At 43.4% G+C, this 15,875-nt stretch overlaps 1 protein-coding gene across 1 annotated transcript in view; it reads right to left on the reverse strand.

Moving 5' to 3' along the window:
- The window catches only part of GFRA1 (GDNF family receptor alpha 1), a 181,197-nt gene that overhangs the window by 63,475 nt on the left and 101,847 nt on the right, over window positions 1-15,875 (reverse strand). The window contains exon 4 of the mRNA XM_081193019.1: window positions 3,098-3,437. Coding sequence (XP_081049145.1) covers window positions 3,098-3,437 — 340 coding nt within the window. The remainder of the gene's footprint in view (window positions 1-3,097; window positions 3,438-15,875) is intronic.

The raw sequence follows: 15,875 nt of genomic DNA on the forward strand, positions 1-15,875 counted from the left end.
CGTTTACCTTCCCGCCGGAGCAGTACCTATTTATCTACTTGCACTTTGATGTGCTTTCGAACTGCTAGGTTGGCAGGTTAAGGCCTAGGCTAGGCCATTACATAAAAGGCCTCTAGTGCTGCGGATCTTCTCCCTTTCCATGCTATGCAACTAGGATTTTCCAGCTGTCCAAAAGAAACATCCCCTGACAGGGCCAGAAAAAAATATAGCGTATACAGTTATGCACTCCATGTGCTCCTGTGGCACATTTACCCATGTGCTGTAAGTTGCAAGTATTTCTAGGCTGTTGCAGAAAACAGAAAAGAAAGATGAGAAACGGTTCTGTTGGAGCAGTGGGAGCATGTGTCAAGCCCCTAAAGGTGGGCGCTGCATCCTTTTGTCTCTCAGAGGTCCATATACTGGCAGGAGCCACATACTAGCAGTGGGCAGATCAGAGCCAGAAATGGGTAGGACTAGAGTCAAAAGTAGGTTTAGCCACCTTTTCTCTATCTGATCATATCAGCACCTTTCATATTATACCACTTTAACAGTCATGGCTCCCCCCCCCAAAGGAATTCTGGGAACTAAAGAGTGCTGAGGGCCATTAGGAAACACTTCTTCACCTCACAGATCTATAATTCCCAGAATTCCCTGGGGAAAGGGATTGATCATTAAAGCACTCCAGAAATTGTAGCTCTGTGAGAGGTTCCCTAAGAACTCTCTGCACTCTTAACAAACCACAGTTTCCAGGATGTTTGGTGGAAGCCATAAATGTTAGTGGTATAATAGTGTTTTAAAGGTATGGTGTGGATGTAGCTTCTCTCCCTGATATCTTCTCTCTGCTGCCCCCTGCTTAATTTTCTCCGTCCTTTCCATGAAATGATATTAAGGGTAACTTTAAATTATGCCAAGGGCCTCACCTCTGTTTTAAAAAGATAGGCAGAATGTCAAAATTAGCACTAGGGATGGAGAACACTGGAAATGGAAGACAAGCTCTCTTAGTTCAGAAACCCCCAAGCCATTATGAGTGAGTCTTCCTGCCCATTCTTAAATTAGCCTCATAGAAAAATGTGGCGCTATTGGACAATACTAAAATTACATTGGTGGTATTAAACCTGAGATGGCTCATTCACACACGCAAGTCATCACTTAGCACTACAGCAATCAAGTGGGTGACTTGCCAGTGTGAACTAGCTCTCAGACAATTACCCCAAATAGATAGGCTCTCAGAGGCAAAACCCACTGAACAGCATTTTTGAATGGAAACAGAACTGCATTCGGTAATCTGTGAAGAAATCCATTTTCATACTCCTGTCGCTTTCAAAAATAGTAATAACATTTTTCTGACCAGGAAGCTGGGTTGTGCAATGATGGAGAACGAAAGGCGTAAAGTCAGGAAAGATGAGTGAAAAGTGAGAAAATGAAATAGCATTAAGCAACTTGGACGCTGAAATGAATGAAGACAGCGCAAGAAGTAATGATGGCACTTAAAGGAAATATTCATGCTGCACATTCAAACACGAGGACAATTTTCGTTAACCATTCCCTTTCCAATTTTCCACAAGCATGGAACAATGCAACAGATATCTGAGTGAAAATGCTACCATTCAGATAGGAAAAAGGAGCAAAAGAGAAGGAACAGAAGGCCTATAAGTTGAAGCTGTATTTTATTCCAGAACTGTGCAATTTAGCAGAAATATACATAGGGAAGTGCAGGCCTTTCATGTGATCTACATATCAAGGGAATGCTATCTAGTGCTAAGGACGGATTATGGAAAAAGTTGTTGGGAAGGTCACAGGAGGCAATACGCAAAACATTGTACTTCAAGCATAAACTAGCCTGTTCTCTCCGGGCAGATTCAACTAATGAGTCCTGCCAGCAGAGCTGGTAATAAATGCATGAGACAGATGAGGGCTCTACTGCAACTTGAGTATAGATACTTTAACATAGGGGTGGAGAGGTGTTGCATAGCACAGAGACTGCAGAAAGAAAAGGCTGGTAGTAATAGAAATCGGAATCTTGGAGCTTAGGGGTTTCTCATGAGCTCATCTACTGCAACAACACGATTTCCTAGACCAGAGGTTTTCAACTTTTTTGAGTCCACAGCTCCCTTAACCAACTACTTTTTTGTGCGGCAGCCCTGTGGGGCTCAGGAGCCCAGTTATGTTTCTATTTGCCTGCAGAGCTGGCAGCCTCTTACCCTTTTTTGAACACCCTCCCTTGTGGAGTGTTCCCTCAGACTCCTCTCTCCAGGCAGCTGCTGTCCTTGGTCTCTGAGCTGCCCCCCGCCGCCACCGCCCTAAAGAGAGGTGTCTCCCAGAGGCACCATTCACCTATGGAGCTTATAGCCAGCGCTGCTGCAATAAACAGCTGTGCAAGCCTTTGGGAGGCAGACACACGAGAGTATATCAGAGGAGGGAGGGAAGAGTGACAGAGGTCAGTGTTGCCCGCACCCCTGACCATCATTCAAGGCACCTTAGGGTGCCACAACACACTGGTAGAAAACCAATGTCCTAGAAAGATTTCATCTCCCATTTGCCCCAGCCTGCATGGCCTCCAATCACAGATGGGAGGTTTAGTTCAGCAACACAGATTTCCCACTTCTGTTGTAAAATAGCTCAAACTGATGCTTAGTAAGTCATTTCCATAATGCCATTGAAAGGAATCTCTTTCCCCTTTCAGCCTGCTAAATACCTTTCCTCCTTGGCCCTATTATCAAGCCTGTGAGCAAGTCAGAGTCCAAACTGAGGGGTTAATCCACAAGAAACTGCAAATTGTTCCAGAAACTATCCACAATTCTACCAAATTATTCTTTCATCCTTTCAAATATGTTTTAATTAAGTGTTCACTCATGATTATTTGCCAAGAAAATATTACCTGCAGAACTCTGTCTGGAAAAAGTTCGTACATTTCCTAGGTTTCTCCAAGGGAAACCAGGTATTTTTAAAATGTGTAGACTTAACGAGATGTTATTATTCTGTTAAAGATGTCAGGTTTTCCTTCCTGATTGTCCTGTTCCCTGGCGAAAATACTACTTGCCAGCCTTCGCAATTTCAGCATCACCAAAGGTTCCTTCTGCTACCTCATTAATCACTCCACTGCCATGTGCTATCTTACCTGCAGATGTAATTCGTCTTGCAAGTATCTTGTAAATTCAGGCAGTTCGGTTTCTCCCTGTCCTCATATGAACACGCAGGGACAATAGTCTGCCGTCTCCTCTCTGTACATGCAACGTCTCGGCAGGAGCAGAAGAGCATCCCATAACTGTGCTTCGGGGGGACTTTGTCGAAAAATTGCCTCAGGGCCTTATGACACTTCCGCTTATTGCAGATTTCATTAGACACACTGCTGGTACAGGGGGTTATATAAGCTGATCGGTATTTCTTGCAGGTATCGTTGAGGTTACAAGCTTTTGCTGCATCCAAACAGTTGTTCCCCTTTGATATGGCAGGCTCCACTATACATATATAAAAAGAAGGGAGGGGGGAGAGAAACAGGATTATAGAGTTGCTTCAACATTTGTATTATTGAGATATCAAGGACATATGTCAGCTCAAGAAACTTCTGGCACCAGAGCTGATCATAAACAACTAAAACAAAAGATAGGAAGTAGGATTTCAGAGTTACATGCAAGTTCATAGCTGTGATCCTCAAGCCACCAAGGTGAGTTAACAGATGGAGATGAGGGTAGGTTATATATGCAGCAGTGTGCAGCCCTAAGCTCACATGCAGCTGCCCAATGTACTTCAATGAAAACTAGGATCTACATAAATCCCTACTTAGGTGTATCCCCTTGAATGATGCTTCCAGCTCCACCCCCCCAAAAAAAGAGAGTGGGATGATTTTGTGAACATGGACCATGTGGGTAGGTTACTTATATATGTCCTGGTTCACATTTGAGGTTCTAGATGCGCGATCATCTCCACCACTAGGCCATGTGCTGCTACTTCTAGTCGCTGGCAGTATGACCATGGGACTTTGAGGATGGCAGTCCCCATGCCATAGTAAAAACCTGTAACTGGCAAAATATAGCTACAACATTCTACAGAATTTCAACATTACTGCAGTTATAATTATATATTAAACCTCAAGTTTATTTTGTCTACAACACAGTATGCAGAAATGCATACTAAATCCAAGTATAATTTCCATGTAATTTGCAGGGCATATAATTATGCAATATAGGCATAGTAGACACTAATTACTATGTGATTACAGAGTAATTACATGCCTATTTGTTTCTGGAAGGCAAATGCTATGCAGGATGCCTTAAACTAGGCTGCCTTCAATAAGCAGTTACCAAGAATCTACTGGATAATGGGTTCTGAGTTGTCACATATCAAAACAGAGATTACATTCTTAAACTACCATCAGCTCAGGGCCCACCATAGTAGACTGCAGAAAAGGATGAAATAGAGAGGTGAGGTGACGCCTAGACTGGGTCTCAGTTACTCATCACCTTGCTAGTCTTCCTCAGCGGCACGGAGACTTGAACATCTCCAAAGGATTAGAGGAGACAAAGACATACACATTGTTGTTACCCATCACACCAGTCTCTCGTGTCCCACAAAGACAGCCTGGCTAGTGTAACCCAGAGTCAAGTTTTATGTTGCCCTTTCTTTTTAATATATATTTATGTAAAGCTACAAAGTTCAAAAATAACAACAAACAAAAATGAGAGATTACTGGGTGCAAATAATATCTCACACTTTTCATGGGCTTTTAAAAAAATCCTAAAGCAGGGAAGCCAACCTGTGACCCTCCAGCTCTTGCTGGGCAATAGATCATAACTTCAGAACCTCTGTCAAGGCAAAAATAACATTGTATTTTGAAAAACATGAGTTGCACCCAACGATTACATTTCCCCCCCGCCCCAATATGCTGCCAAAACAGTTCTGGGGTTTCCCCAACCCTCCAGAGCAGATTTAAGGGGAGACATGGAGCACACAAGCAGAGGAACGGGAAGTTCCTTGTGTGAATGGGATACTGGATACAAACCACAATATATAAATATCTCCTTATCCTACCTGCAAACCACAGATTAGAAAAGCATTACTGCACATATTGAGATCCCTTTAGAGTGCCTATGTTTTGTGACATGCAAATTTATGATTAGCAGCAACTGGAATTATATAAAACATGAAAGTATTTAACGTTCAGAACAGTCACACCCCTTAATTTTCAGAGCAGTTTGCAGATGCAAGTCGCATTAACTTCAACTTGGAACATGCCTGCAGAATACTTTGAGGACATTCTTGACGGTTATTAGGTGATTTATATCCTATTTTCTTCATAAATGAGATGAATTTTTCACAGAAGCAGATGTTCAGGCTCAATGTTTATGAAAATCTATGCATCTTCCCCAGTTACACCTGTTATTCTGACTTCAGATACAACCTTATGAGGATTCACAGAGAGGGCTGTTAATTTGTTAAAGAGTTAGCACATTTATGATCAGCACAAAACTATTTCCTTCAAATCTGGCTGATCTTAATATTGGTAGGACAAGAACATCTTATATCTAATTAAGTAGGTACAATCCAGGCAAAGTCAAGCACTTTGAAATCTCATCAATTTCAAAGGGAATGTGAAGAAATTTATTTCACCTTCCCCTAAAAATCAATGAGACTTCAAAGTACTTCGCCCTTGCTGGATTTCGGTTTGTGTAATTTTGGGTCATAAATGTTAAGTCTGCAATCCTAAACACACTTACTAGGGAATGGGATCATCCCTCTGACCACAGTGGGAGTTGTTTCCCAGAAATATGTATTGGCTTGTTTTATAAATCACAATGATATGTTTAACACAGAATCAAGATGGAGTACAAAGCCTAAATGTGGATATCCAACTATTTATATGTTTAGATTTCTTTTATAGCTAGGCTTTGAATTTCTTGAATTTGTACATATGAACAAATTGTACATTTGAACAAATGCACATAGGGGCAAACCATGTAAATGGCATAATGTGTAGTTTGACTCTGACATCCTAGAGATCACTGTTTGTTGTAACCACTGGCCATGCTGGCTGAGGTTGATGGGAGCTGCAGCTGAAACTTGTAGAGGGTACCTTGTTGGGGAAGGCCCTTCTAGATCATATGGAAGTATCCTAAGAATACTGCTATCCCAATAAGTGAAGCAGCCTGAAGCAGCCTTTCAGATTCTATCTCCAAAATAAACCATTATGAATATTTCAGAGATTGCAACTATGGCTTGTATCCAAGTTTCATTTTTAAAAATGAAACTCCTTTCTCCCCCACGTCCCATATTCTACATCCTGATCGCACAGAAGGAAAGATGAGCACACAAGTCCACCTTTCCAGCCCCACTGGGAGGAGTTATCTCCAGTGTCCAAGCTAGTACAAAGGAGCTGATGAGTTGTTGTTTTCCCTGCTATGTAGCCACAGGGTGTGATGCTTCTGCTTGTGGAAATGTACTAGAGAACTCCCTTTCCATTTCTCAGAAAGGAAATGTAAGAAACTCACTGGAGAGGCAGTGTTGCAAAGCTGTAATAGCAAAACTGCTTAGCAAAACCACACAAAGACAACTGATACAGGCTTGGGCAGCTATCTCTTATGTTACTACACTATATGATTTCAACACTAAACCAGAGGGAATTATGTATCAGAATAACTTTCTTTATGCATCTAGCAGAGAGATCCACTCTCAATCCACAAATGGAAGCTATGTGGAATCAGGCAGTGGTGAGGATTTATGGGTGATTTAGCAAGAAAAATAAGACTTTGACTAAACCACATTAATTAATTTAATTTAGAAAATACAGTGTGGCTACTTGTTCTGGCAAACGTCTCCCAGTTCTACCATTGACTTAGCACATAACCAAACCAACTACTATGCTTAAAGTCTCTCTCCCAAGCACATTTATGAAGGAATAATTGCCACTGTCGCCACAGGGACTTCGGGGCCTGATTTGCAGAGGATGCAGTGTATAAGCAAACACCTCATCTGTGTTCAAAACATTATTATTTATTTATATATCACACCCAGAGTACATGGTGCTTTACAGGGTACTAAAACAACAGGTCCTTGACCTGAATTAGCTTACTATCTAAAATCTGACACACAGAGGAAATGACAGTGGGAGGGGAGGGGTAAGCAAGGGAACAGCTTGTGGCTGTTTCTGTTTTACATACATGATGCACGTCCCATCATTTATAACTACATTTACTACAGCCACTGGATCATCAGCATGCAATGTTCATTAGTGCAGCCCTCACCAACCTAGTGCCCTCCAGCCATTTTGGACTACAACTCCCATCAGCCACAACCAGCACATGCTTGCTGGAGGCTGATGTGTCCAAAACATCTGGAGGGCACCTGGTTGGCAAAGGTTGCATTAGCACATGTGCAGAGTACTCAAGGCTATTGATTGTGGGCATGCTAATATTACATGAGCACAATTTAGGCAATCCATTCCCCCAGGCTATAAGGGAGCGCAGGTATGAGCATGCCAGCTCTCTCCTTTACCACTGTCACCTTCAGCTACCTGAAAGATTAACTTCTGAAGTGAGGAGGGGGCTCTCCAAGGTTCTACATCATACAGGGAACCTAGCCAAGTAGAGCAAGGTTCCAGACTGCAGACATTTGCTTATAACTCATGGAGAGCAATTGGGAGGGCAATGGAGGGGATGGAGCTAATGCCTTTGTCCCTACTGTCCCTCACACAGTGATAATCCCATGGGTGACTAAAACACTCAAATGGGACTATACAAATAAATGCATTTAAACACAAAGGGGAAAGCACAGAACAGTAAGCGCTTTAGCTGTGTCCTGCTTAAGTCACATCTTGCTTCAAAGAAGGGATGTAAAAAGGCATTGCCTTCTGTACCACTGTGTATTAGTCACATCCAGCACTGTTTCTATTTCACTGCAGGTTTTCTTCCACCCAAACCTATGTTATTCCTCTTGCTGCTCACTGTGGCACAATTGTGTAACTTACATAAACTACATAATTACATAAATTACATTGTCATTACGTTATTCCTTCCAACTCACTTCAATGTAAAGGAAGCACCATGCAAATGGTGTGGGAGGGGCACAACTACACATCGTTTCCAGACTGAAAGCAACCACAACAGCAAATACCAATCATACTCACTGGATCTATATTCGTTCTTGATATGAGACAAATAAGCAAGCACCGGCAATTTCCACTCCCACTTTCATTTTTGTCAGAGTTCCCTGACATCCCTACTTCCAAGTAAAACATGGGTGGGATGAGGGCTGATGTGAATGGAGTTAAGATAGGACAAAGGCATGTTGAGATACACACACACACACACACACACACACACACACACACACAAACGCAAAGAGAGAGATTGCTACACATTCAGATCCTAGTACACATATTTTGGTGAACAGGCTGTTCCATGGCCTAACACAGCAGTTGAGGAAGCAAGTTCCTATCGGTATAGCAAGACAGATGGCAACAAGCACCCCCATGATGCTGGTGATTTCAGTTGACGATGTACATGAGGATGTATACTAAGAGATGCAAGCACACATCTGTGTATCCGACCTGTTTGTGTGGTCCCCGGTGCGGTAAGGGAATCCATATTCAAGAGCAGGCTTTTGCCTGCAGAACTCTCTTGCTGGATTAGGGTGTCAAAGTGAGAGCTGATTTAGTGCATGCAAAATCCCCAAAACACAGTGAGGGACTGTTTACCAGCCCCTTGCCAATTTACAGAGTATCATTCAGTATTCCTTTTTATTATTGCAGAAGTCAATTCGCAACTTGTTTCCTCTTTCCTTCCAACTTGATTAATTACCATGTTAACATAACTACTGTTCTCTTTCTTATAAATGGCCTCTCTCTAAAGTGCTGCTACTGCAAAATAAAGCACGAAAAAGCTTCTAGTTCCTTGCTTTAGTACTGCAGCCCCACTTAATTATCCTTATTTTTCAAATTTATGTTCTTTTCCAATAAAACTTGCATGAATATTATAGAAAATCAGATAATATAAAGGGGGTGCTTCTTGTAACTGATCCTTCGAGGTCCTGCTGTTGCTGCTCTCCCTCTGCCACTTGGCAAATGTTACATTTAAATGCACTTGTTGATCAACAAATTGAGTTCTCAAGTGTCATGTAGACTGTTTCAAAGAGATTGCATTACTTACTGATTAATTTCTACTCCCTGGATGTTCCCCCACCCCGTGTCCAAAACCACATTAAGCATTAATCTGAAAGGAAGCCTCCCCTTGAGCAACGTTTTAAGTTTATAATAACTAAGCGGTGAAAACCATTCTCTATACTCAAAGCTGCCATTCATTTCATGGAGACTTCAGCTGAAGGTAAAGTGGGCACTTCTGGATCCTAGGCTAAATTCTTGCTTACTTCTTTTTTAATGCACACAATAAATAAATTGCTAAAGCAAAATAAATAGGATAAATAAGATTTATAAATGCTCACTCAGTTATCGAAGTACTTTAGAAAGTGCAATATAGACACAGAGGAAAGAATCCTGTATGGACAAACAGTACAAACATCAGTGCAAATGGTCAGAAATTATGGGAGTTGTAGTTCAAATAATCTGGATGGCACCCAGATGGAGAAGGCTGTTCTACAACAATAAACTGTGGTCTCAGAACCAGCCTGCACATTAGTCCATTACATGAGGCAGGATTCAGCTAACACATTCCTCTAGCAGAGGCCAGAACAAGGACTTCCTCTGGTGCAATGGGATTTCCCTCCATTTTCACCCATTAACTCTGAAACTGACCCTTGGGCATTGGGAGAATCCCTGAAACACCATGCAGGGGGTGGAAGAGGTTTGTTCCTTCTGGGAAGCTTGTGTTGGAAGAACTACTGTCATAGCACTACATTGACTTCCTCCCATGATAAGCTCTAGTCAATTTACCCTTGACTGCAATATATATTTTTTTGCCCCTTGCTGTGGTCCTAATCCAGACTGGGCTCTTGCAACTGCTGCCTGCATTGGAGCAGGGAGTGGGAGACTCTTATTAGGTTCCCTGTGTGGCTCTTTGTGAAAGAAGACTGTTACGCTCAAGGGCACACAATATGATCAAAGCAATATGTAATTTACATCTCAGGCTGAGGTTTCTTTCCAGCTCAGCCTATTGAGAACTTTAACTGGAGATGCCAGGACTGAACTTGAGATATTTTGCATGCAGAAGATGTGCTTAAGCACAGAGGCATGACCCCTGGACTGTGACTTTGTGAGCGCAAGGATGATTTAGCTATGAATTGGCCATGAATAAATTTAGGGTGGAAATCCAAAGTAAGTCTTTGACTATCAGAGGGTCAAAATTCAGGAATGACCTTCTGCACAGCATTTACAAGAAGTCCTTTTCAAGACAGGGTGGGAATGATATGTTTCAGCTGCACAGTCGTAACCATGCCTGCTCAGACATAAGCCCCATTGAACTCAAGGAGGCTTACTCCCATGTAAGTGGAGTTTAGGAAGGCTCTTTTCCAGGTTTATTCTGCTACTTCTGCTGAAGCCTACTGTGGGTGAGAAACATTGCTTCACTTTAGAGAATCAGAATGGTGGGTGGAGTGGATTTAGTTAAAGCTGTTTTTAGCCACTCTTCAGCAAAAGCTCTCAGAGCAGCTTACAAAATCAGATCAACAATGTATAATTTAAAGAATCATAGAAAGAAGGGTATCATAGCAGAGCAGAATAAAATACCAGTATTAAACAACACCTACAGATCCAAGCACCAGTGGCCTGGCTAACTAACCAGGACAAGGCAGTTTGAGCACATAATGCCAATCCTGGCCTGGCTGTGCTGGCTGCCAATTAGTTTTGGGCTCCAATTCAAAGTGCTGCTTTTGACCTATAAAGCTTTAAATGGCTCAGGACCTCAATACCTCAAGGACCACTGCTTCTCACATGGACCGACCCAAACCCTGCAATCACCATCTGAGGACCTTCTTTGTGTGCCCCCTTCCAGAGAGACTCAACTGGTGCCTTTGTTATATATTTTTAGGTGCCAGGCAAAAACATTCCCCTTCAACTAGTCCTTTGGCCGCTAGACAATCTATGGCCTTTTAAATGTGCTAGGCTGGTGTATTATTATTATTTATTATGTTGCGTATTTTGTCTTTTTATTTGTAAACTTCCCTGTGATCTTTGGGGCATAGAAAAATAATTAATACAACAACAACAACAACAACAACAACAACAACAACAACAACAACAACAACAACAACTACAACATACAACATACAACATACAACAAACAACAACAAAGCATCTGAAAGGTCTGGACAAATAAGAAGGGTTTCACCTGCTTCTGAAGAGAAAACAAAGTTGAAACCAAGAGGCAGGGCACCATGACTGTCACTATCAATCTTGCTTCAGAAGTAAGAAGGGCCACAGCAAATGATCTAAATGCCTGGCAGATTCATGGTAGAAAATGTAATCTCACTAGTCTCAAGCTATTTAGGACTTTCTAGGTCAGTGCCACTTGGAATTGTGCTCAATAACAGATCAGAAGCCAGTGTAACATTTACAATACATTAGCATTCTATTTTGAAGAGAATAGAGGCAGAAGTTTCCACTTTATGCTTAGGAATAAGGAACTGTCTGTTTGGGAGTGGCCAAGAGTTCTCCCTTCATGTCATATTTATGAGTAACTCTGAGACATTTCTTCTCCCCGCCTTCTTTTTCTTCCCCCATTAGGGCTGTCTGACTTTCTAGTACAGTGGTACCCTGCAAGACGAACGCCTCGCAAGACGGAAAACCCGCTAGACGAAAGGGTTTTCCGTTTTGGAGGCGCTTCGCAAAACAAATTTCCCTATGGGCTTGCTTCGCAAGACGAAAGCCCATAGGGAAATCTCCGGGGACCTCTTTTAAATGCTAGCGGTGGGGAGCAAAGCCTTCCCCCCCCCTCCGGCCTTCAGAAGAGGTCCAGGAAGGCTGGCGGGGGCCGAAAGGCTTTGCTCCCCAGCGCCAGCATTTTAAAAGCAGTCCGGGATAGCAGGGAAGCGCTTCCCGCTATCCCGGACGGCTTTTGAAGGCAGGAGAGATCCGCGAAGCCTGGGCGCGCTGATGTCAGCGCACGCAGGCTTCGGCATGCCGGCAAGTCTCCGCAAGCAGCGGCAGCGCTGCCGCTGCTGGCGGAGAGGTCCGCGAAGCCTGGGTGCGCTGCGCGCAGGCTTCGGCATGCCGGCAAGTCTCCGCCAGCAGCGGCAGCGCTGCCGCTGCTGGCGGAGAGGTCCGCGAAGCCTGGGCGCGCTGCGCGCAGGCTTCGGCATGCCGGCAAGTCTCCGCCAGCAGCGGCAGCGCTGCCGCTGCTGGCGGAGAGGTCCGCGAAGCCTGGGTGCGCTGCGTGCAGGCTTCGGCATGCCGGGAAGTCTCCGCCAGCAGCGGTAGCGCTGCCGCTGCTGGCGGAGAGGTCCGCGAAGCCTGGGTGCGCTGCGCGCAGGCTTCGGCATGCCGGCAAGTCTCCGCCAGCAGCGGCAGCGCTGCCGCTGCTGGCGGAGAGGTCCGCGAAGCCTTGGCCGGACAGCTTTTGAAGGCAGGCAGGGGGAGCAAAGACTTTCGCCCCCGCCAGCCTTCAGAAGAGGTCCAGGACCTCTTCTGAAGGCTGGCGGGGGGCAAAAGTCTTTGTCCCCCCTGCCTGCCTTCCCAGGGGCTTTTAAATCGCCCCGACAGCGGAGAAGTCCTCTGCTGTCCCGGGGCGATTTTAAAATGCTGGGGGTGGGAAGAAAAGCCCTTGTCCCCCCCCCAGCCTTCAGAAGAGGTCGGGGGACAGACTGTCCCCGGACCTGGTCTGAAGTCGGTTTCCCTAGGAACGCATTAATTGATTTTCAATGCATTCCTATGGGAAACCGTGCATCGCAAGACGAAAAACTCGCAAGAAGAAAAAACTTGCGGAACGAATTAATTTCGTCTTGCGAGGCACCACTGTATGTGATTCTGACACAACATTGCCTAGATTGCTTGAGTTAATCTGCTAGCGGTGAATGTAAGGAAACCCCAAAACAGCAAAGTGAAGGAAGGAGAGGGGAGGCCAAGCAGACATTGAATTCCTCCCTATATTTAGGAAAGATAAGAAGATACGTTTGACACCACTTGTCTTTCTTTTGGGATTACATGCAGGTCACACTATCCAACTGCTTCCTTTGTGAAAATTCATTTATCCAAACACAAAGAATTATACCCAAACCTCGCTACATACATGGCTTATTGAGATACCCTAACAACTGGAGTTTTTCTACTTCCTTACTTGTTTGTGTTTTGCTGGTGGACAGCAGCCATTTTCAGGCACAAACCATGGAAAAGTTGATAAGGGAGAGAAACTGGACAAATAAGAGGGCAGGAGAGATTGGACAAAACAGTTTCCCCCTTGCCTCTTTTTAGCTGGTGGGCTGCAGCCATTTTAGGAAGAAACCATGGCAGGATGGGGAGGGGGCATGTGGAGGGAGGAGAAGGAAGAGAGATCCATTGCAAAAGCGGAAGTCCTTGCACTCACAGGATGACTTCATTGGCTAAAAACCTATACCAGACTTTCAGAAGGAAGTAAATACTGTAGTATGTGCAGGTCCCACTTACCAACACAATGTGTTCTCAGGAAATCCTTTGTTAGGCGAATGTTTGCATAACGAGCTGATGATTTCCATTATCTCCTATGGGAACATTTCTATTTGTGGTGCAAATATTTTATAATACAATGCTGTAAATCCAATGCTTCAATCACTTCCAATATCTCTCTTTCTGTTACTGGTTTATCTAGGTTCTATTGCTCTCCCCCTCTGTTAAACATGGCACTATTTTATCTGCTAAATACAGTGGTGCCCTGCAAGACGAATGCCTCGCAAGACGAAAAACTCGCTAGACGAAAGGGTTTTGCGTTTTTTGAGTCACTTCGCAAGACGAATTTCCCTATGGGCTTGCTTCGCAAGACGAAACGTCTTGCGAGTTCTTGCGAGTTTGTTTCCTTTTTCTTAAAGCCGCTAAGCCGTTAATAGCTGCTAAGCCGTTAATAGCCGCTAATCCGCTAATAGCCGTGCTTCGCAAGACGAAAAAACCGCAAGACGAAGAGACTCGCGGAACGGATTAATTTCGTCTTGCGAGGCACCACTGTACTGTTCTATGTCCCCTTTTCCTGGGTCTTGTTTAAGTTGGATAATTTTCTTAGAATTCCACTACAATTTCCTCATTTGTCATGGCCTGTCGACGTTTCTCTTTATTGGGAAGACGTGACTGTTTTGCTGATTCTGCCTTATTTAGTACACCAATCGTTTCCTTGCTTTATTCTCTCATTCAAATGTTCTCTGTTTCAAAAACAGAGAACCCTGTTTGGTATGTTTTTGTATGTGTTTAATAACTCAAGTTACTTTTTGTGTATATTCAGCTGCCTCAGAGTTTATTACAAGGCTGTGAATGCATAGCAAAGTGTCAAGTGCACAAGGGTTTGCTTTGGGGGCATGTAGTTGTGGGTTTCTACCAATTAATTTTCACATACTACATTGCTCATGTTACATTGGTCACAGGTCATTTGCCAGAACACCCTCAGTATCCAATAAACATTACCATAATAATAGTTAGTTATGTATATTGTCACAGATGAGTTTTAAAATTCATACTTTTAGAGAAAGCAATAATCCAAGTTACAGGTTTACAGGTAAATTTTCAGGTTGCAAAGCAGGTACTATTTCCATATCTTTTCAAGCACAATAAATATAATGCATTTAAAATACATGTGGCATGGCTACTTTTGTAGGGAAGATCAAGCCAGTTACCACACAAGCTAATAAAATATTAGCTAAAACACAAAATATTATGTAAAGAAGTTTACAAATGCTATGTTGGTCACTACAGAATAACTTGGGAGACAGTTACTTAGTTATTTCCCAATTAGTCCCTGGGTGATATAAACCAAAACAGTTAGCTAATGTTAGTTTTCCTTTTTAGCCCCGTGAAAAAAATAAAAAATAAAGGAGAAGGTGTTTCAGCTTCAAATTTTCCTCCACCCCCCCCCATCTGATTGAGTAGGCTAGTAATGGAGGTGTTAGTCACCACACCTTTACTACAATGAGTCTTCTAAGACTCTTTTTCCTGTGATCTTGGATGTGTTATTTTCAAGACTAATTCTTGGGTCAGTTAATTAGATGAAGTCGATAGTTATTCTTAGTAAGCTGAAGTAAGACAGAGTGATTTCGTAAGGTGAAAAAGGTTAGTTGCTTAAGCTTATGATAGTAAAACCAGTAGAAGTTTAGAAAATACCAGATCTTGTTGTTTTCTTTTGCACGTCCTGGTTTTGGAGCATGCATCAATCCTCAACAGTACACTGTTCTACAACTGAATGAGTCTGTGGTAGAAATTGATGAATCTGATGAACATATCACCACTTCTCTGCCCTCTAATTTCACATTCGTCCTCACTAAGTTATTCACGACCAGCTCTTCACAAGCACTTTCTCTTTGCGCTTTCTCAGAGTGCACATTCAGCGAACGCATTCTGGGTGGCTGCCAAGACTCTGCGCTTGGTGTGCCCTCAGAGTTTTAAAGCGGATAGCCCCTATAAGGACCCTTCCCTCTACCAGCCACATCCAGTTTGCCTCTGGAGCTAGGCCATCCCTGCAGGAGGATAGTGGAGCTGTATCTAACACAACAACTGTTCTTGCAGCAATGCCCACACCCCACACAGAATTCACCGGGAGTTTTAAAATATACTCCAAAGAAACTGGCAAAGCCAGAGCAGTAAGAAACAATCTCTGTTGTGTATTCAGCTCCTGGCTTTTTATAGTTTACTTTAGCTTAAGGTCCTGAGAGGCAGAAGGGAAAGGGATGCATCATTCCAACAAAATCTATCTTAGGCTTCCTCAGCTTCGGCCCTCCAGATGTTTTTGGCCTACAACTCCCATGATCCATAGCTAGCAGGACCAGTGGTCAGGGATGATGGG

The sequence above is a fragment of the Podarcis bocagei genome (genome assembly GCF_964188305.1).
Source record: "Podarcis bocagei genome assembly, chromosome: 4".
In the NCBI taxonomy this organism is placed as follows: Eukaryota; Metazoa; Chordata; class Lepidosauria; order Squamata; family Lacertidae; genus Podarcis; species Podarcis bocagei.